This window comes from Malania oleifera, chromosome 6 (genome assembly GCF_029873635.1).
Source record: "Malania oleifera isolate guangnan ecotype guangnan chromosome 6, ASM2987363v1, whole genome shotgun sequence".
NCBI classification, from domain to species: Eukaryota; Viridiplantae; Streptophyta; class Magnoliopsida; order Santalales; family Ximeniaceae; genus Malania; species Malania oleifera.
In genome coordinates, this window is record NC_080422.1 from 105,095,384 (window position 1) to 105,117,732 (window position 22,349).

The following is a 22,349-nucleotide window of genomic DNA, read 5'->3' on the forward strand; positions in this document are numbered from 1 at the left end:
TACTATATATATATATATATATATATATATATATATATTTTGTACCAAACGTAATATATATTAGTTTGAGTTATACACAAAAAAAGGAAGGAAAAATAGCAAGAAAAGAGAGATGGAGAGTCGAAGTAAACTTTCTTTTTTATTTTCTAAAATATAAAAATTCCATAAGAAGGGATTTTTAAGCATATTGAGGATTAATCTTCCAGAGCTAATTCCCAATTCATAGAAGGGTCAAATACTACACATTAATTAAATAATATTTGTTGGTATTATTGTTCAGTCAAAACTGAGGTAAGATAGTCGAGAGCATATTTGATTGCAATCCTCTCTCTCTCTCTCTCTCTCTCTCTCTCTCTCTCTCTCTCTCATACTTTCCTAGCAGCTAGCTACAAGATAGGATGTGATGGAAATAAAAATGGGAATGAGAATGGAAATGGGAGGCAATGCCATAGGTGAATTGCATTGGTTCCTCCATAAGGGAATTTTAAAATGGGATTAAATTGGAGGGTGCATGCTTGGTGAGAGGTCCTTTCATCAACAAACTATAAGCCAAAACACCTAACACTATTTATCTTTATTAATTATTTTTAGGTGTGTAGAAAATCAACATGAGATACTATTCTATTCTATTCTTCCATTATTTTTCTCTTTTTTTTTTTTTTTGTTTTTAAATAACACTTTGCCTTGCAACTTGACAAAGTGTTGTTTGAAAAGGAGTTATACCCATTGCCATTGCCATTGCCCCCACTATGCTTGTTGGTTCCTTTCCCTCTTGGTCCCACCCATATAAACTTATCTGTACAAATAATACGAGCCTTTCATTTTAGTATGGAAGAACTTCTAACTATTAAAATTTAAAACTTTTAAGTTAAATATCTTGAATTTAAATTGGTTGAGATGGAAAGAAAGTATGGACCAATTAGGAGATAGTTGTCTTCAACTATGCAATTCAATTCTGTAAACTTTAATGGATGAGAGAGAGAGAGAGAGAGAATATAAAACCGAAACAACTGTAGTATGAAATTATTATAATTTAGGTCTGAAGTTCGAATTCTCGGATAATAAAAAAGGAGATAAATTAGTATGAGATGAAAAATAAATCGTTTTTCATTGTGGAGCCAAAATCTAATATAAGCTTTGAAAAGAGGAAAAGAGAAAGAAAGAGAAACAATGAAATGAGAGGAGCTAGGTAGAGTGGTAGGCCACTCAAGGCCATCATATGAAATGGGCCAATCAAGATACTCCATTCTAGGGGGGCATATATAAAGTAACCCAACCACATTATTCATTATTGGTGCAGCAGAGAAAGCTCCCATTGTCGAGAGATGATGCATGCATTCCACATTCCACAACGCAACCCATATATAAATTTTATATATATATATATATATATATATATATATATAAGTGGGTGATTTTGTGCAGGGGCATATAGGAATCACTATGGTTTGATTTAATTAGGTTGATTTTGTTATGAAATTAAAGTTAAATTAATCAACAATATATTGACATACTATTTAATATACAAATTATAAACCCAAATCAAACTTTGGTCTGATTGATTTATCTGTATAAACGGTTTAAATTTAATATTAACTTTAGTTTAAATAAGATATACAAATTAATTAATATAGAGACTACGATTGTTGGAGGAATAATATATAATGAATTTTGAAACAAACTAACAATATTGACAATATTGGTACTTGTTACAAAGTTTGCTATACCTGACAAAAGATCTTCCTCTAGAGATACAAAAACATACAATTTTGGATGTTGTTAGGGCAACCAATTGATTGAAAAGGAAGGGTTTACAGAATGTTAGACCGTTGCGGTTGAAAAATTTTGTGGAAATCTGGAGAGCTTAGTCTCAAGGATGAAGCCCTAAGAGAATTTGCCCTTCAGAATCTTATATATATATATATATATATATATATATATATATATAAAGATAAAGGACTCAGTGGATGAATTGCAGACAATAATAATAAAAAGAAAAGGTGATTTGATGCATATGGTAAGCACACTCCACCAAATATTTTAAACACAAGATGAATTAGATGCTGCAGTGTCTTCATTAGGGTTTTATTGATCCTTTGGCAATAAGATCATTGTCAAAAAATTTAATGTGAAATCAAGGAAGCTACCTCTACGTGGCAATAAAAGATTGCTGCGCAATAAGTATATTATACACCCAAAGCATCTAATAGTTCTAATGAGGATAATACAATATAAAGCATCACACACAATACTGAACCACGTGCTTAGGATGTCTAGCTGGTTGGCCATGGCTTAAATGGTACTCAGTGCAACTATCATCACCATCACCACCATATCATATCGTTTATGAAAGTTGATAAATGGTGAAAATATTTTTGGATGATGATAATTGTTATTATTTTAAAAAATTTTAGAAATTTTAGGGGTGTTTTACTCTAAATTTATTTTAAATTTGTCTGACAGTTATATTTTAATTATTTTTCATTATGCAATTGCATACATAATAATTTAACTTATAAAAGAAAATTTTAGACATCAAAGTAATGTAGAAGTAGATGACCATAATAATTGAAAATAAGAAACATGAGTTTCCACTTTTTTTCGAAATCTAACCACAGACGCCCCAATTTGTCCGAAAAATATATAGTAGAAATTTACCTTATTTAAGTTTTATTCTAAAAAAATTGCAAAAATAAAATATGCTTCCTTTTTATTTTATTTGAAAATTCCATGGGGTGCCCTTTATGGTCTTTCACCTATCGCTCTCAATTGGCATGTCAATCCACTCATCTCCCCACATTGTTGAGTGCTCAAAATAAATTGCATTTTTTTTTTTTAATCTTTTTACATCATATTATAGAGTCCAAATGAAATGCAATTAAACAAACTAAAAATTTATTAAAAGAGAGAGAGAGAGAGAGAGAGAGAGAGAAATCCAAAAGAGCAGCTCTAGGCTCATCTTTGAATCTCCAGGCCAGCCTTTCAAGGGTCCTTTAACCTGCACAAAAAGCCCAGTTCAAGTTAGTTGCAGCCCAAAGAAAATACTTGAGGAACAACCCACCTAAGCCCAGTTGTCACTAGACCTTTCAATCCTTACCTCACCCCGCTGTCACCCTAGAACACCCACAGACAGTCAATCACTCACTCCTCCGCTCCTCACTGTAGGGTAGGAGACCTACTGATGCACAGAGGAGAAAGAAAAAGTTCATGGGGAGTTGCTGAACCAATGATTCAGAGAGGACCCTGCTGGCAGAAAGGAATAGATTGGAAGAAGTGGAAGGTTTCAAAGGTAGGCTTTCTCTTCCCTTTAAGTGATTTGAATGTGGTTGAATGTAGTTTTGTGTTAAACTGAATTGGTAAGTTGTAAGAGTAGGAATTATTGATGAATCTTTGTATGTGAAAACTGGTTATTGATGATCATACTCACATGAGAATTTCAATTGTTGCTGGTCATTCCTAAAATTGTAATGCTGATTTTTAGTGTAGTGGTAGAGTGTCCCATTTTGTAATCCTTTGATGTGAGGTGTGTGTTGTATTGATTGATAGCTTGTGCATTCGTGTAAGAGTAACCCAATAACAATCTATAAATTAATTTAAGAACATATGTGAAACCTAGCTAAGGAGACCCGACTCGACCCAACCCTAGTCAAACCAAACCACCCATGCAAAACCAAGCCAACCCTACATGAAAACCCGATCAGAAAGCCCATGACCCCAAGTTAACTAAATCCAAGTACTTAGGTTAACAAACCCAAACCTATCGTCACCCCTGTCAGCACATGACTTACTCCTACCTTTCTTCGCTGATTAGATTGACTCGGGTTAACCTAAGTTGACTATTAGTTTAATCAGTTTGATCCAGTTTGACTGAGTTGAACCAGTTCCTTTCATTTTTTTTATTAATTTTTTTCTATAAAATTCTTTTTATTTGTAAGAAAATCATTAAAAAAATCTTTAAAAATTCATAAAAATAGTGAACAATGTATAAAATTGTGAACAAATTTAGAAAAAAAAATTAGGAATTTGTTTTGGGGTTTTTTAATTCAAAAATTCAAAAAATAAAATTTTAAAAATCACAAAATAAAGATAATTTGAGAAATTTCATTTAAAATATTTAAAATTGTAGAAAATACTAAAAATAAAGAAATTTAAGGGAAAGTTCTAGGATCTCTTTTGCTTGTTTTCATCATTTTCTAGTATATTTTGACTCTTATTGCATGATTTTTATTTGTGTAGTCTTGCATGATTGATGCATAAATGTATATAACAACTTCCTTTATGCATGTGCGTGCTCATGTGATTGTGTGTGTGCACACCCCCATGAGGAGGAATATGAGGAAATGAGAGTATGTAATCCTCAATTATCTCTTTAGTGGCAAAGAATCTAACAAAATCACTTCGAGCTTGCTCGATTGTGATTCTATTACTTAGACTCTTTGATTTAGGTGCACACTTTTGATACCTACTTTGCATATGTATTTTCTTGTGTGCCCTTTTTGCTTTTATGCTTTGAATGCCTATTTTATATGTGTACTCCTTAACTTATTTGCTTGTATGTATCTTGCATTCTTGCATACGTTGGGGGTGCTACTTGAAATGAATCCCTATTATGAATCTTCTTTTGAATTTGAGGGTTACATTTTCGCATGCCCTTGAGAAATTAGAGGTGATGGGAGGTTTTTGTCTTTCACAAGGCTTCCCAATATCTAAAGTTTAAGTAAATTGAACGTTTAATCAAGACTCAATAAGCAATTAATCCTCATGTGGGCTTATTGGGGGTTGTGTCTTTGCACACCTTGGGAATTTTGAGATGAGAGTAGTTTCTGTCTTTTGCAAGACTATCCAATATCTAAGGGATTGGTAATTGAACGAAAATAAAAGAATTAGAGTCTTGATTGGTTGGTTTCAAAAATAACTTTAGGCTAAATAGGTATGGTGCATTAAATGAGTGTAACGGGGTACTAATACCTTCCTTTCGCATAACTGTACTCCTAAATCCAATTTGGTAAATCAGACTATTGACTTCTAATTTCCTTGGACCTAAGTGTAGTTTAGAAACCAATAAACTGGTAAAATATTAAATAGGTATTCTAACCTCAACTAAAGTTTTTTTTTTTTTTTTTTTTTAAAAAAGGTTAGTGGTGACTCCATTAGATTGTATTTTGACTCATTTCTCAACCTCATATATTACACCAAGTTCATATGATTTCGGGTTTGCCATTCGATTGAGGCACTTCGAAAATTTGACTTCTTTTCTAGGAGTTGACCCTCCAGGAAGTTGCGACTTTAACAATGTAGACCATTGTGTGTCGATAAGGGTGCTAGTTGGCTAACTATTACTATGATGGTTAGTTAATCAACTTCTCTACATACAAATATATTCCTGAACTTAAACCTTTGATTTTATAGACCTTTTAGGGTTTTTCTTCATTTTTTCTGTGTTTTCCAAAAATAAGGGGGTGACTCCTTGTCACATGCTTTTAATAGTTTTACCCTCTTTTATTCAAAATTATATTCATTTGGGGACCACCGTTTCATTTCGTCGGCATCCTAGCTAGACAGAATATGATGCTGACAATGTGTTTTAATCATCAATTTGTTTCTTTATTACTATATACTATAGTGAATACAGGAAATAAAAAAATATCAAATATCCTTAATAAATTATAACTTTTAAAATTGATCGTGAGCTTAGTTAGAGTCTTAACAAAGTAATTAAGTTTGATCTTATTCAAACATGTAACGTTTATTAAATGAGCATAAATGCATGCATAGTAATTGTGTCCAAGAGAATAGGCCAAAATTTTGATTTAACCTCCTTAAAAACTTCAATTTAAGGGCTAAAATTGCTTGGTCTTGAACCAATACTTTGCAATGTCACCTAAACAACGACTTTATAATCGTTTCCTTGTAAACAACTTATATGATTGATGAATCAGGTTGTATCTCTTTTTTAGAAAATTATGATTTGAGAGCTTTCTTTTTACAATATTTTTGTAGTCTTCTTAAGGGTTTTTTAATACTGTAGAAAAGTTCTTTGTAGAGAGAAGTTTAGGCTTTTTAAAATTGTAGGACTTCATGTGGTGTACGTTAACATGTGTCCACTATCTTAGGCATGCAATTCCAAGTTGGAGTATTCAAAACTTTTGAGGCTTGAATTCATTAGAATTATGTTGCTATCGTTTCTTGATTTAGAATTTGAAGGTTGGAGTTCTTTGTGGATTTTTTTTTGGGGGGGGGGGGGGGGGGGGAGGGGTTAGGTTTAAGGCTTTAATATGTCAAATTTATGTTGTTTTTTTAAGATTGTTTCTTTTAGGTTTTGATGGTTTGAAGGTTGATTTCTTTTGGGGCTCTTAAGGTTTGAATTCATGAGATCTTTACTACTTCGTAGATTGTTCATAAGAGCTTAAAGGCTTGAAGGAGTTCCATTGGGGGCATTTGAGGCTTCAATTTGTCAAAATTTCATTTATTCTAAGGTTATATTCAAGGGTTCTAAAGATTGGAAGTTGGGTTTCAATAAATTTTGTGCAAGAATTTGTCAAAGCTCTGCAACTTCACCAAGCAGTTTTTGAAAACCTTGAAGGTACTTATATTTATAGAGGATTGAAGCAAAGAATTATACTTTAATTAGTTCAATTCATCCTGATCAGATTTGTGGCTAACTCTAATTTGGGAAAGCTCCATAAAATTTATTCATATATTTTCTTTGATTTCATTCATCAAAATAGAATGAGATTCATATGATGACATATGGAGTTTAAGTGATTAATGTTATTTTGTTGGTAATTGTGGCATCATTTTTGGATGACAAATGACGATAATTTATCAGTTTAAAAACATCAATCATCTTTAATAAATCTTATGAATATGTAGAAACTTTGTCCTTATCAACATTTATTTGGATCAACTATGACAAAGGATAACATCAAATTGTGTGAAATCTAATTAGCAGGATTTCTTATTAACACATCGTAGGATTTAATTGACCTTTTTATATGTTATTCTGTCAATTTTAGTTGACTTTTCACCTTTTTATTATTGGCTCAATATTTTCACCTTTATGCACTCATTTTAAACCAATTTGGTCTATTCATTTTGTAGCATCACTAGTTAGGCAAGATGGGAAAATTTTGGAAAAAGATTGATAGAATAAATAAATAATTATCTAGAAAATTACAAGAAAACAACTTTAATTTTAAGTAAATCAAACAACAATACACACATGTATGCAATCTAAATATTCACCATTAAAATTCCATTATTACAAGTTCTACACAATGAATAGTCTCTATTATTGAAAAGTTAAAAAAAAAAAAAAAAAAGGTTTCTACAATTCTCAATTGTAATATGTATATACATTCATAGTGTCCTTCCCTAAACATGACAATTAAAACATTCAATAGATGGGAAGTCAATGCAAGAACTATGTTATATATTACTCAGTAATAGAATTTTGAAAATGTTGGAACTTGTTCGGTTACTAGAGTATTTTACTTTTAATAACTATTTAATTAGTATTATCGTAAAGATTATGAAAACAAAAAATGAAAATCAACAATAAAAATAAAAACACTAACTAAAAACTAATAATTGACTTTAACAAATATTCCCAAAATTGAAACAAATTAAATACCTAATCGCATGCATGTTTATTTTTGTTCTTACTCCTTATATCAATAATAATTAATAAATATGATTTAAATAATAAAAGTAAAAATAATAAAAATAAAAAATAAGTTAGACCTTGTTAGACGGTCCTAGCCCATGGAGTACATACATGAGCCCCGTAGCGAATGCACAATATAGAGTTAGAGGGGGGGGGGGAGTGAGTGACTCTTTTCGCGTAATTAAAATTTCTCTACAAAATAAATGTCTTAACAAGAAGTAAACAATTATATTACAATAGATAAAATATAAAATGTGCACAAGATAAGTAAATAAAGAGTAGGGAGAGAAAAGTTTAACACTGGGTTTTAACGTGGTTCAACATCAAGTCTACGTCCACGCCTTAGCACCAAACCAAGGGTTCCACAATCCACTATGATAACTCTTTTACTGATGGAACAAGTCTTACAACTCGAGAACAAATCCCTACTGCACTCACCAAGAGCCTTTACCAAGCGATTCACCAAGAACCTTCACAATGGTTTACAAAGAACTTTATAAGAAGAAGATGAATTCAAATGATGCTCCGTTAATTTGAGCTGATAATAAATACAAAACAAACCTCGCACTTAATCTCTTAAGGATTGAATCAAACACAAATAAGAGAGTAAAAGAGCTTGAACATTTTGGAATGAATAACTAGAATGCAAGAGTGCCTATGTTTTGGATTCAAAGAAATCTTTCACTAAATGCTTGTATAAATCATCAAAACCATGTTTAAACAAGTCTAATAGCTTGTTTTTATAGCCAAAATACCCAACTAGCTGTTATTGGACCATTATGAGCAATTCTCAAACAAAACTAGTCGTTTTTACCCATTAGCGTTATTTTACCCGTTAGCGTTATTCTACCCGTTGGGCTCGTCGACTAGTTCCCTGCACTCGTCGACTAGTGTCAACTAGTCACTCGTCGATGAATCACATGTTTTCGTCAATGAATGCCCTGAATCAGAAAAAGTAATCAACATAAAAGTTGTGAAATTTTTTCTTAACTTTCCAGGGACACCAAGATCGTCCTTTTTGGACTTTTCTAGTAACAGTTATGCCTCAAATATTGAACGGTGTTAAGGAATGATGATCAGTGTATAATTGAGGTTTTAAACCCAACTGAGAAGCCTTTTAATCACTTAAAACATTCTTGGACAAGATTATATGAAAAATATTAAGTCTAATAAAGTTTAATACTTGTCTAAATGAATTTCTCCTTAAATATAAGATATCTTGTTAATAAAAACACATTTGAAAAACCATTTTGATATCTTATATACTTGTATGTCCTTTATTGAAAATATACTTTACTTTCTTTGAACCCTTAGGACATAAGACTCGTTTTGATAAAACCGGGACTAAGTATGAAGAAGTTTAAGATACCAAGATATTTGAAAACTTATCCCTTTTAAAAACATATTTGAATTTAGGATTCTTTTGACAAACTCTTTGATTTTAACTTTGAAAACTATGAATTGAGTTTGTGACTTTTAGTGCAATTTTATAAACGCAAGTGTCCTAGTATGCATGCATTGGTTCAACTCTTGCTCAGAAATTATGCAAAAACAAAGCGCAAGGGTTACAAAAAGTTCTTACCACACACAACCCTTATTAGAAATAATTTTACAATTAAGCTTCCGATTATGCATGGGTCCTTCTGAGTACATGTCCATTTGATCTTTCCTTCTTGATGTCTACTCGATCCGATTTTGCCTTCAATTCAGTACTTCATGTACAAGTACCTGTGCTAAGCATGATCTGTAAAGATAGAAAAACACCAGAAACAATATATAGGTTAATATCATCAAAACACTCTAAACAATAATAGTGATGTCACCAAGGCTAATAGACATATCTTACGTATTATATCTTAAACTTCATTTTTAGTATTTTAATAACAATTCCATTGTACAATTCAATCCAATCTCATCATTTACCATCAAATCTTCCAATTACAATGAGTTACATGTCCATTAATAGTAGCTTAGGTACTAAAAAGAGGGGGGGTGGGAGGGAAAGGTTACTCAAGCTCTCATTATAATATATTTTTTTTTTAAAGCAAGAAAGAAAGAGGTATAAGGGCCGAATTTAGGCAGAAGGATAGAGTTTACGACACCGTTACCTACATGAGATTTAAAATAGAAAAAAAAAAAAAGAAAAAAAAAAAGATAAGAAGTCAATCCAAAACTTCGTCGCGGTAATAGATTGACCTGAAAAAGTTGAAACTTGTTCGGCTTATAAAATATGTTACTTTTGGGGGATGTTTATTACTGGCATAAAAATTATGAAAAACAAAAAATGAAACGAAGAGACAAAGTAAAGGCTAAAAATTGACTTTTTCGACTAATTATATTAAACTTTAAGTAAATTATTGACTTAATTGAATACATATTAGTAACGTAATAAATTGGAAAAAATACGAACTAATGATATTATAAATAAAACAAATATAAGTAAAACAATTTAGTTGCGTATTACATTTCTAATCTCACTTTTTAGCGCTTCAAGGTTAAAAATAGCCGTGAAAATATTTTTCTAATGATTTGAATTATTTTTAGAATCCACATGGAATTCTTATTTTTATTTCACATAAAAAAAATAATGCACCCAATGATTTAATTCATAAAAACAAATTCTAAATATTAAAGTATTAATTTTTACTAAATAGGGCAATGCAAGTAAACATGTTGGTTTTCCCTATTTCTTTATGGTAGTGCAATTGAGAGTAGAAAATAACAATAAAAAAAAATACCAAACAAACCCTTAAATTAGGTTGCATTAGTTGATGAGAAAATTGTTTGAGCTAAACTCCAAATTTTGAATTAATAATCAATCAACAACTATTTTCTATCTCTATAATCTGCAAAGAGAAAAATATTTTGAAGGCAGTCTTTTGAAGGTTGCCTCTTATAATTGTATTATGCTTTTGTTGATTTGAGATAGGCTTGTTAAGAGACACTAATAGTTTTAGTATGAGACATTGTTAGGATCGGAGGAGCCCATGGGTGGGCTTGATACACATGAATTGTAAAAATCCCAAAAATAGAGATATAAAAAAAAAATTAGTGAATTGATTTCCAAAAAATAAAAAAATAAAAAAAAATTATTTAATTAAATTTTTAATTAATTAACTAATTAATTAATCAGATTTAAAAGAAAAAGAAAAAAATATATTTTTAAAATTTTTTAATAAAATATATTATTATTAATATTAATTAAATATATATTATTATTATTATTATTATTATTATATACCTTCCTGAAGGATCTGAATCCTTCAGGAAGGATGTTCTAAATTGAAAGGGCCCCCAGCTTTTCTTCTTCTTCTTCTCATTCTTTTCTTTTCTTTTCTTTTCTTTTCTCCTCTTGCTCCTGCGGCCTCTGAACACTCTCTCTCTCTCTCCTCTCATTGTCTCTCCCTCTCTCCTCGATTTCGTGACGGATTTTCGCCTGATCGAAAATCTGAAGATACCACTGGACTCCATTCGCCGCTGCCGTCATTTCTACCAGAGCGGATCGGTGGTAGGAGCGGCGTAGGCGTATTCCCTTGGGTAAGTCATTTTTCCCTTTTTCTTTAATTTCTTGCAAAATATAAGCCCAATTGATGAACGGACACCACCACGAGAATCTAGAGATGATTCTTTACAAGTCTAGCGGGACGAAATTCTTGTGGGGGTGTTGGGCCAAAACTCTAAATTTGGGGTGCGGCGATTATTAAGGGGCTTATTTTTAATTAATTAGTATTAATTTAGAAATGCTAAAATATTAAGCATTTGAGACTGAAGTAGGATTTCTGAAATTTAGGGCTCGGGTGAGCGCCGCGGGTATAATTTTGGGACCCGTAGGCAAAATTTGAAAAATTAAGTAGGGATATTAAATAATAGTTTAAATATTAATTTAAGATATTTGGAGCCTAAGAAAGGCTAGATGAGTATTATGTTGGAGAAATAGATTAATTAATCTGGGGAAAAATGTAAATTTCAGGAGTTGAATTTCGGGCGCTAAGGGCATAGGATTTGGGTTCTAAGGAATTTCTCAATAGCTAGGTAAGGGAATAAATTAAAGCAGTAATTTTTCATATAAATTATTATTGATTATGAGTAAATTTATTTTCAGAAAAGTATATGTTATATTGTGTATTATGAATGAAATGTAAGATTGAGAAAATACTGTTATGATGATTAAAATGTATATGTATGTATGAGATATGATGATTAAAATGTATATGTATGTATGAGATAGAAGAAATTCACGATTTTAGAATATGAAGTATGACTTTTAACAGCATATGTGTAGCATGAATATTATTTTATGTGAAATGTATTATGATGTGAAAGATTTTACGAACAAAGCATGATTTCAGGTATTATGAAAATATGAGTTATGTTGTGATGGTTTTGACGATTATATGATAAATGATGTATTTTCAGTATATATATACCTGAAACAATTTTGGCGCGAGGCCATATATTTATGTTATCGGCACGAGGCCGTATTTATGTTATTGGGGCGAGGCCATGTATTTATGTTATCGGCACGAGGCCAAATTTATGCTATCGGCACGAGGCCGTATTTATATTATTGGCGCGAGGCCATATTTACTATGATTTTGGCGCGAGGCCATATGTATGATTTCGGCGCGAGGCCATATCTATGTTTTCGGCACGAGGCTGTAATGATGTTATGTATGATCATGTATTATATGTTTTCATAACCAGGATGTTAGTTTAGTTCAGACCAGGAGCTCGGTACTGTAGCTATGGGTTCATTTTGGCACGAGGCCTTATTAGTGCTACCGTCCCACGAGGGGATGGGAGATGGATAGTCGATGTGGCTTTCAGTAGAGTGTGGACGTCCACCTGGCAGTCTGGACCAGGGTGTGGCGGGCTCATCGTACTTACAGACATATTTGATTTAGCAGTGGTCGGCCAGCCATTGTCGGGTCCCGCCTTCGGGCTGCACAACTCGTTATGGGGGGTAATACATGACACCAGCTAGCTAGTCATCCTAGGTTTGTTTTCAGTACTACAGTTATAACAGATGATTTTATGTATGATATGATTTATTAACAGATGTGAAAATATATGTTTACCTAGTACGATATGATTATGTTTATAGAATTATGAAATGTACTGTATACGTACAAATGCATTAAATATTCATGTTGCCACACAGCTGTATTTAGTTTATTTTTCCTTACTGAGAAGTGTCTCACCCTCAAACTTAATTAATTTTTTTTCAGGAGCTCCTGAATTTTTTTTCAGGAGCTCCTGAGAGACTGGCGAGTCAGGGCCGCCGTTGAGCTAGTGAGATTACCTTGTGAGAAGGGTAAGATTTTGTAAAAGGGTCAGAGTTATTTTGTGTTTGACCCTAGAGATATTTGGATGTATGTGAGGATGTATAGAATGCTCTGGTATTATATTTTATGATTGGATGTTTGAGATTTTATGTTTACTGCTGCTAAGTTTTCCGCAGTGTTTGACAGGTGTCCGCGCAACCCACGGGTTCGAGTTGACCACTTTATTTATTATGTGATATTTTATGTTAAGAAATTAAGGGACGTTACATGGGTGAACACCCATTTGACCCAAAAGCTCAAGCTAATTGGATCTTGTGTCCATCTATGTATACAAGCACCCATTATCTACTTTAATTTTCCAATGTGGGACAACCTCACAAGTAGAATTCTCAACAATCTCCCCCTCATTTGTGAGTTCCTGCTTCCCCTTGAAAGGAAACCGTCTCCCTTCTGGGACAATTCTCCAACAGTTGCTTAAGTGGACCTTACCACTGGTGTCTCACGTGCCTTAGATTGTATTCCACGAGCCTCCAAACCAATCCTACCTCTCACGTCTTGACCCTATTCGGATCCATCCGCAACCTAGATGATCCTTATTGGCCTCAGCCACACACTTGGTCCTCCAACTGTTAGCACGTCAGGAGAATTAGCTTCCCGTCTCGACTTTTACGATGTCGCTCACCTAGAGTTACAAACAGTCGGCTCTGATTCCACTTGTTAGGACTAGAGGAGCCCATTGGTGGGCTTGATACACATGGGTGAACACCAACTTGACCTAAAAGCTCAAGCCAATTGGGTCTTAAATCCATCCATGTATATAAGTACTCATTATCCACTTTAATTTTCCAATGTGGAACAAACTCACAAGTGGAATTATCAACAGACATTATCCGAAATTTCAACCTTTGGCGGGGCTCCCGGGGGGGGGGGGGTGGGGGAGGCAAAGAGTTTTGATATATGAGTCATTTAATAAAATTATTTGAGTTTCTCAAACTCATCCCTTCATTTTGTAGTTAATTTTTCAAATCATTTACCCTCGAAACATGCTTATATTAATTAATTTTTACTATCTTCTTCGATTTTAATGGTTAAACATCTTTGACACAATCTTAACCCTATAGACACTATAACAAGCCCAATAATAATGTACTTAAAAAAACAAAACAAAACAAAGCCCAAGAACTGCCTTATGCATTACCCATTTATTCAATTGAATAAAAGAAATTTGTATTAGATTATGTATTGACCATTTCTTACCATATGCATTACTCATTTTTATTTGATTTCGAGTTCGCCACCTAATTGAAACGATTTGGAGATTCGACCCCTTTTTTAGGAGTTGATCCTTCAAGACATTGCGACAACTATTATTAGATAAAGGATTACTATGCTAATAGCATTTTAGTATAATTTTACTTTCTCAATTTCACTTTTTATTATGAAAAATCCAAAGTTTAATATTGAAAGTCAAAATATGTTAATTAAAGACTCAATTAAATTGAAGTCTTAAAAAAAATTTACAAAGCTTGAAGTCTAACTTAAATTTGATATTGTTTAATATTTGTTACATTTTATTCAAATTTTAAAAATATAAAATGTAAAAATTTGAATTTTATGGTATTCCATGCTACAAATACATTTAAAAAAAAAAAAAAAGGGCCAGCCTAAATGATCATTGGCCGAGCCCACTACAGGCCTACGATATTCACATCTTGACAGGCTTAAAATGTAGAAGCCCACCCACTAAACTGGCCTGGAGGCCCACGGACCACAAGTATGGTGAACAAAAAAGGAAAGACGTCTAGACGACACCTGCCCAGTCCACTAAGGAACCTGGCCAATGCAATGATGCCACGTCCCGCACAGATAGCTTGAGAGTTTTGTAAAGCTAATTAGCTAACGCGGTCACCTTTCATTGGGCCGTGTACTGCCTCCCCTGACTGGACCGTCGCCTGATCACCGCACTTTCAAATGTAGTTGCGGAGACACGAACGAGGCGTCATTATTGAAGAGTTCGATGAAATGGTACCTACGAGGGTACGATCCCTCTCTTTATGCGAAACGAAAACCTGATCTCTATATTGGGAGGGAGATTATGATCTCTATATTGGGAGGAGAGATTCTCGTTCTCTCATTTAGTTTGCAATTTGCGATTGATATTTAAGAGTTGATTCAATCGGAGATTTGTCTGTGATCAATCCCGTCAATTTTTGTTTTTGGGCGTAGATCCTTGGTTTTTCTTTTCTCTGGAAATTATTCGATCGGAAATTGTGTTCTTGAACAGAGATCGATAATTTTGGGGGAGGGGCGCAGAGGGAGAAACCCTAATTCCACATCTCTCTGGAACCGGAAATTTGATGCGTATTGTATCGATTGAGTAAAAGAAATCTGTTTTTTTGTTTTGTTTTGGTTTTGTGTTCCTTTTTCGGGGAGTCGAATAACCGCTGCATGAACAAATTAAGGGGAGAGGAAGCGAATAGATCGCTTAGAGAGTAGAAGCGAGCAGAGCAGAGGAAGGCGAAACATGTCTGCCATAGTGTGTGGGAAGAGATCCTTATTCGAAGACCTGCCGGCACCTCCCGTCACCAAGAGAATTCGCTGTTCTTCTTCCCCCGTACGGTTCTCTCCTCCCAGGCCCTTCCCAGCCTCTTCTTCTTCTCAGTCTCCTCTTCCTTACTCGTCCCCGCCTTCTTCCGCTCTCCTGCTCGAGCATCTGAGATTTATTTTCCCTGACATGGACAAACAGGTTTGCTTATTTTGTTTTCTAATGTTTATTCATCTGTTGATTCAATTCTCATTCCTACTTTTTGGGTTTATTTTGTTTTTTTTAAATTATATTGGTCTATTCATTTGATTTTGGTCATTATTATTTATTTGTTTCCTTATCATTACACATATATTTTGGACGACTTGAAATGGGATGTGATAACTGATAAGGAGCTGTTTGATGAATGTGTAGCAAAATATTTGTGGGATTGAAATTTTTTTGGACTGATCACCACAGTTTTTAAGCAAAGCTATCTGCCAGCTTGCCCATTTTAGTTGTTTTGCGGAGGCAACTGTCAATTGAGATTTTTCAGCAAGGAAAAAAAGAAATTTTATTCTTTTTTTTTTTCCCAATTTTTGGGATCAAAATAGAGCCTTTCTCTTTGGATTCTCACACTTCAGATTTTGTTGGACATTTAGATTTTAGATCCATTTTGAATCTATGATAGTAAAATTTCTGAATGAATCTTGCCAGTATCTTGAAGGCATGGGCTGGAAGTCATTCTTTATGGCTTAGTAGCAATTGAGTATTATCTTAGGATTTTCTAGTGCAAATAAACATGAGGATAGAGCTCCTGAGCAAACTTGCCGCAGAACTATTTAATTAGACCAAACTATTAACCAACTTATTTGTAGTGCAGCTTAGCGTGTTTAAAGGCAGGAGTGTTGCTAAGAAATTTTGCTCGATTTTGTGCAGGTGTAGCTTTGTTGCTGACTGTCTATATGGTGGTATTAGAAATATGTTAGCTGTTTCACATTTGTTAATGATTACATCAAGTGTGATACCCTATAGTACTAGTTTGGCTTTCATGTTATTTTTGTAGAATAAAAGAAGAGAAAACAAAATAATGTGATGATTTAGCCACCTACAATTCAGCTAGCAATGATTGGAAGATTGTTTTGTTGATGCCAATTACTCCTTTGAGACCTACACACCAGATATTTTTGAAATCAAGATTTCCCACAAGGACTAATCTTGTCTTTAGATGACAATCATTTGATTAATCACTGGGATAGTTGTTTTTTTTTGGAAAATAAATGATGTGAAGAAAGAAAGTGAAATTACAAACTAAGAAAGTGCTGTAAATCCTTAGAGAAAAAACGACAATAGAAAAAAACAAAGGAGAAAAAAACCTACATAATCTAAATAAGAAAGCCCATTTTTAAACCCTTTCCATCATAATTAATTGCAAACTGTAAATTTCCCAATTCATATGTACCTTTTTCACCTTATTTTTACCACCATCTTATTAAACTTCTTGCCTTCTAAGATCATATGGTCACAAGCCCATCTTCTCCGTCCATTGTTGAGCATCTGCATCCTTTCTACTAACATCCACCACTGGACAGACGGGTGGGAAAATTAGCATCCCTGATCTGCTCACTCACCTGCTGCTATTTACCCATTCATCATCCTGAAAAATAGGAAGCTCTCGAAGACTTCTAGGTGTTGTAGCTGGCACATGAGAAGTATCACCCACTAGATTGGATGAAGTTTAGTTGGTATATTTCCTATGCATTTATTTCATAGTAGAAATAAGTTTGAGGTTTCTCTCTAAGAATATGCTAGACTATTCATTTGGACTAAAATACTGGAGTAAATGAAAAATCAGTTGGAATGCTAAATATTCTTACTAATTGTATCATCAATAAAATGAGGAAATATATGTAATGAGGATAGGAGTTTATGAGTCTTTCAAATCTGTCTGTAGCATTTTCATGATCACGTGATATGCTTATTTTAGTTGCCTTCTTCATCCAGACATATCTTGTCTCACTATTTGAAATTCCCAAGAGACAGTTTGCCCCAGTTATTGCCCTCCCACACCTACAAAAAGAAAAGAACTTTCAAAGCTAATTTATAGATGTTTGTTGAATGAGATATGAATTCTCAAATTATCTATCTCCTTGCCTGAAGTAAATTCCTTTTTGATATTTTTTTTTTGCTGTTATTCTTCCTTCTCAAATTTAACATGCTTTTTTTTAGCTGAAATTTTAACTTTGTAGGGGATATCATATTTTTTTTAAAATACTCATTTTGCTAGCCTCCTGCTAGGGCTAGATATAAATTGGAAACTTTGTGTTGCTTCCTACGGCGATGGAACTATTTCTAGAAATGACTCGTACATTGTTCAAATTTAGGGGATGCTAAACATGCTTGCTTTACGCCCTTATGGCATGTCCTTGATCCTTTCATCTTTCTCTATTTCAGGTTCTTGAGAGAGCACTTGAAGAATGTGGTGATGATTTAGATTCAGCCATCAAATGTCTGAATGAGCTTCAGCTAGGATCTGCTGATAAAAGCATGGACTCTGTTGCAGGAAAATCTGGTGTAGCACTGGAAGAAAATTTACAAGTTCAATCACATGGTACACAGATAAAACCTTGACTTGTTTAATTTGACAATATATTGACTTGTTTAGTTGGGCCAAAGATGGATATTTTTCTTATCATTAGCTTCATAACTGGATTATCTATTGTTTTTTCTTAACCATTTCGCCTTGACTAAAACGAAAGTCATTGCTACTTGGTGATTTAAATTTTAGAGAAGTAAGAAGAGTTGGATCAATATAATAGCGTACCAACCTCTCAACTTCTTAGCTTCCACTTATGCCACGATGATGAGTGGCTCCTTCCCATTTCCTCTAAGACTATCTTGAGATAGGTTTCCTGGTGACCCATTTGCATAACCATATAAAATCCTAATTGGTAAGGGAGCAAATTTAAGATTTAATCACTTTGTGGAACCATGGAGCACCATATAAAACTTAGGGTTCAAATCTTGCAAAGGTTTGGACAGAAATTATGGGGCCAATGGGGCCAAGCAATTCACACTTACGTTGCTTAATTTTCATTGTTAGTCGAGGAACCAAATCATTAAGAAAGAGTATATCCCTTTCTAGTTGGCAAGCTATCATATGCATCTCTTCGAAGCTTGTGAACAAGATTTTGATTAGACCCTATAAAGCATTTGTCTCCTGTCAAACTACTGCCCTCGACACTTTATGGGTGTTTTTTGAAGGAGCAGAAATTGATAGTTTATTGATTACAATGCGCTTCTTGTAGGAGCAAAAGTGATACTGTCACTTAAAAAAAGGAAAGTGGGACACCCAATGAACATGGCTCCTGTGCCATCAGGTCTCTGGAGAGAGCAAGATGTTCGCACTCTTACTTCAATGCTTGGAGAGACTGTTTATCCATTATGTGTACCTTTCACCTTCACGTTTGGCTGTAACCCCTTTACTGTTGAGTGAGGGCTCGCCCTTAAAAATGATAATGTTTATTAATAGCCAAAAGTGATTGAAAATATTTATTCAATGTATTTGGGTTTGAAGTATGATGATTTGTTTTGACTTTTGATTTAGCGTGAAGATTGATTTTTGGCTAAGCTTCAGAGTAAGTTGATTGTGGGTATTCAAGAAGCCTCAGTTGAGCCCATGAATTGAGAAGATAAATGAAGCATCTTCATAATGTGCAAACGAACGGATTGACTGACCAAATTTGCTGCCGTCAGCAATGGATTCCTTTGAATTGTGATAGAAACTGAACAAAGCATGTTTAAGTGTGCCTTCTGAAAAAATTAGCTTATTAGGTCTAGTGTTGGTCATATCCCTTTTGCAATCCATTTACTATTTCTCGTTGAATATACCCTTCCATCTGATTTCTGATTTCACCTTCAACAAAGTACTATAAATTGTTCCCATTGATATTTCAGTCCGATTAACAAGCACAACTCTTAATGTTTTGAGTAGTGGGTACCGTAACAAATAATGAAGAGGATGTCTCTGCTGAGGATCCGTCGGCTCCAAAGAATCTCCCTGTTGATGGTGCAGATTGGGTGGAGCTCTTTGTCAGAGAAATGATGAGTGCCTCAAACATGGATGATGCTAGAGCCCGTGCCTCAAGAGCGCTTGAGGTTTTGGAGAAGTCCATATATTCACGTGCAGGTGCAGATGCGGCTCATTGCTTTAACCAGGTTGTTTATTTGTTACTTTATCATAAGCCACAATCCTGAATATATATTGTTGCTGCCCTTGGTACTTTATGTGTACATGCATTGTGTGGGGTATTTAATTTGCAAGAGGTGGTGATTGGGACACAAAGTAAGTAGATGGTGGATCTAGTTTTTAAGGGGGCTTTATTTTTATACTGGTTTTCCTTTGTCATAGGAAAATATGATGCTGAAGGAACAAATGAAAGCTCTGATTCAGGAAAACACAATCCTCAAGCGAGCTGTTTCTATTCAACATGAACGGCAAAAAGAGTATGATGAGAAGAGCCAGGAGTTGCAGCATTTGAAGCAGCTGGTGTCTCAGTGCCAGGATCAGTTGAGAACTCTAGAGGTCAGGCAGTCATAAACCATATCTGCAACTTTATGTTTCAATGTGTTGATAAAAAGGGCATCCATGGGCCATAAGGCTCCCCACTTTGCAAGGGTAAGGGGGAGGGTTGTCACAGTGTTTTGATCAGTTGCTTTAATTCATTTTACTTGATTATTTTTTGAGCAGATTGGAAACGTGCAATGCCCTGGTTCCCAATCCCCCATGTTTGTAGATGGAATATTTGTGTGAAGCTTTGTGCAAACCTACTACTAAGAAATTTGGCTTGAGAATTTTCTGCTAGGTGCCCAGCCTAAAAGTTCTTGGGGTATTTGGTTTAATCCATGGTCATTAAAAAATGTTGTCACATTGACTGTTGCTTATGTTTACCACATGGGTGGCATGGCATGTGGCACGAAAGCATGTAACTTATTAAAAGTGTTGGGACAATTGAGTGAATCCATGTCCTTCTGGGCCAAGACTGCTCCTGTAAATAGGGCTTATAATTGTGGCATGTTGAGAGTACCACATATTTGAGAGAGGGAGAGGTTGAATGTATTGATGACTCGCAAGTAATCTTGATGCACACCCCTAGATCGAGTAAGCCTATTACAAGCAATCATAATTTATGTGGCTTGTGCGTTTTGAGCTAGTTGAGAAACTTGAAAATTCCTAGGCTAGTGGTTATGACCTAGGGCATTACAATGAGATACTTCAACACATTTAGCAATCGTAAATTTGTTTATCTAGCATAATTTAGAACACACTGAAATCTAGATGGCCCCTTGCATCTTATCGTTACATGAAGTTTCCTTATGCTGGCATCTGATGACAGCCCTATTTTTTTGATGCCTCGCCAGGTGAATAATTATGCACTGACAATGCATCTCAAGCAGGCTCACCAAAGCAGCTCCATACCAGGGCGTTTCCATCCCGATGTCTTTTAAGGAGCCTTAGATGGGATCTTAAATTTTGGCACCTCCGGAAGATGGGTCATAAGCAAGTATGTAGCTATCTGAAAATGTCTTGTTATATGTAATCTACTGTGTCATTTGGTCTCTTGTTTTTGTTTCATATCGTGTGAACGCTCCATGATTACAGATGCTTCTTGTTTCTTCTTTGCCATTTATTTTTTCTTCATTGGAAATGTATTTCATAATATTTTGAGGCTTCAATGAGTGATATTTACTTACCAAATCTCTGCTTTTCTTTTACATTCTTGTTATATGTTTGCCTCTGGTTTGTAGAATCTGAGGGTTGGTTTGGTTAAGTTTTCTGATGCAGTTTTTCCTTTTCTGGTCTAGTTGCAATTCAAACCTCGTTTCTTATCAAAACACCAACAGGTTTAACTCCAACCACAACCACCAGCCACCACCGTCCACCATCACCCACAACCGGCTGCCACCGCCTCCCTCCATCTTCTCCAATAATTTCAATTTGCCCTCGGTGTACCCTCAAATGCGTAAGGTTGAGCACTAATGTTCGGTACTAGGCCTTCTCTAGATGTCCTTTAATCTCTTTCTCTTGTTGGCCCATATTTGCCATTTCTACAAGACATTCTAGTATCTTGAATGTGGGCCCATTTGTCCATTTAATTTTAATCTAAGAAAATGAAAAATAATCGAAGAATATAGAAATAAAAATGCAGTAAATAGAAATATTTATTATTAAGATTCAAAATGCTCCCCAACACTGTTTTTATTTTTTATTTTTTATTTTTTATAGGTTTGATAAAAAAAAAAAAAAATTGCTAATCTCTTAATTTTATTTGATACCTCCCTTGAGGTTTTGTAAAAGGAGATGGACTTTTCTTAGAATTTTAAAGATTACATGGACTCGGACATTTGATTCTTGGGGCTGGGACATGTCGTTATGGGTAAATGTATTTGTGAAACTTTGGAATACAAATGTGAATTTTAATTTAAGTTGTAATAAGTTGGCCTGCACACATAGGTAAGAACCAAAAATGTAATAAAACAAAACAACATTACTTATGCTTTAATAGAGGCGATGAAAGGCAACTTCATTTTAAAATAGAAAAATAATTAATTAGTTACTATGCAAACAAATTCATTTAGAAAATAACACATACTTGTTATAATTAAAACCACTCAACAAACATAGTTCTAGATAAAATCATTCAACAATAGAAAAATAGTTAAATCAGTTCGAAATTTCATTTGCAATTTCATTTTTGTATGCAATCGAAGCATCAAATAGCTTGATATCGAATGTTAAGTTTCTATCAATGTACCCATTGATCTCGCTATTTCTAATGTATCCGCGGACATCTCTCTCATGGTGTGATTGTCC

The 22,349-nt window shown here is 34.1% G+C and overlaps 1 protein-coding gene across 3 annotated transcripts; it reads left to right on the forward strand.

Annotated features, from left to right (window-relative positions):
- The first annotated feature begins 14,826 nt into the window (after nt 1-14,826).
- Nucleotides 14,827-21,716, forward strand: LOC131156990 (uncharacterized). Of its 3 annotated transcripts, none has more exons than XR_009137197.1 (6): nt 14,858-15,697; nt 17,930-18,086; nt 19,470-19,693; nt 19,887-20,060; nt 20,897-21,039; nt 21,341-21,716. XR_009137197.1 is itself a non-coding variant. In XM_058110791.1 (5 exons), the coding sequence occupies exons 1-5, from the start codon at nt 15,476-15,478 to the stop codon at nt 20,981-20,983; spliced, it is 864 nt and encodes a 287-aa protein (XP_057966774.1). In that variant the 5' UTR covers nt 14,827-15,475; the 3' UTR covers nt 20,984-21,233. The 3 variants fall into 3 exon arrangements, 1 of the variants encoding a protein (XP_057966774.1); XR_009137198.1 differs by having other exon boundaries at nt 14,871-15,697; nt 21,380-21,716; XM_058110791.1 differs by lacking the exon at nt 21,341-21,716 and having other exon boundaries at nt 14,827-15,697; nt 20,897-21,233.
- The last annotated feature ends 633 nt before the right edge of the window (nt 21,717-22,349 follow it).

Coding starts and splice junctions, on each gene's coding strand:
- LOC131156990 (XM_058110791.1), top strand. CDS start 15,476: ATGTCTGCCATAGTGTGTGGGAAGAGATCCTTATTCGAAGACCTGCCG. Junction 15,698..17,929: donor TCCCTGACATGGACAAACAG/GTTTGCTTATTT, acceptor TCTCTATTTCAG/GTTCTTGAGAGAGCACTTGA. Junction 20,061..20,896: donor ATCAGTTGAGAACTCTAGAG/GTCAGGCAGTCA, acceptor ATGCCTCGCCAG/GTGAATAATTATGCACTGAC.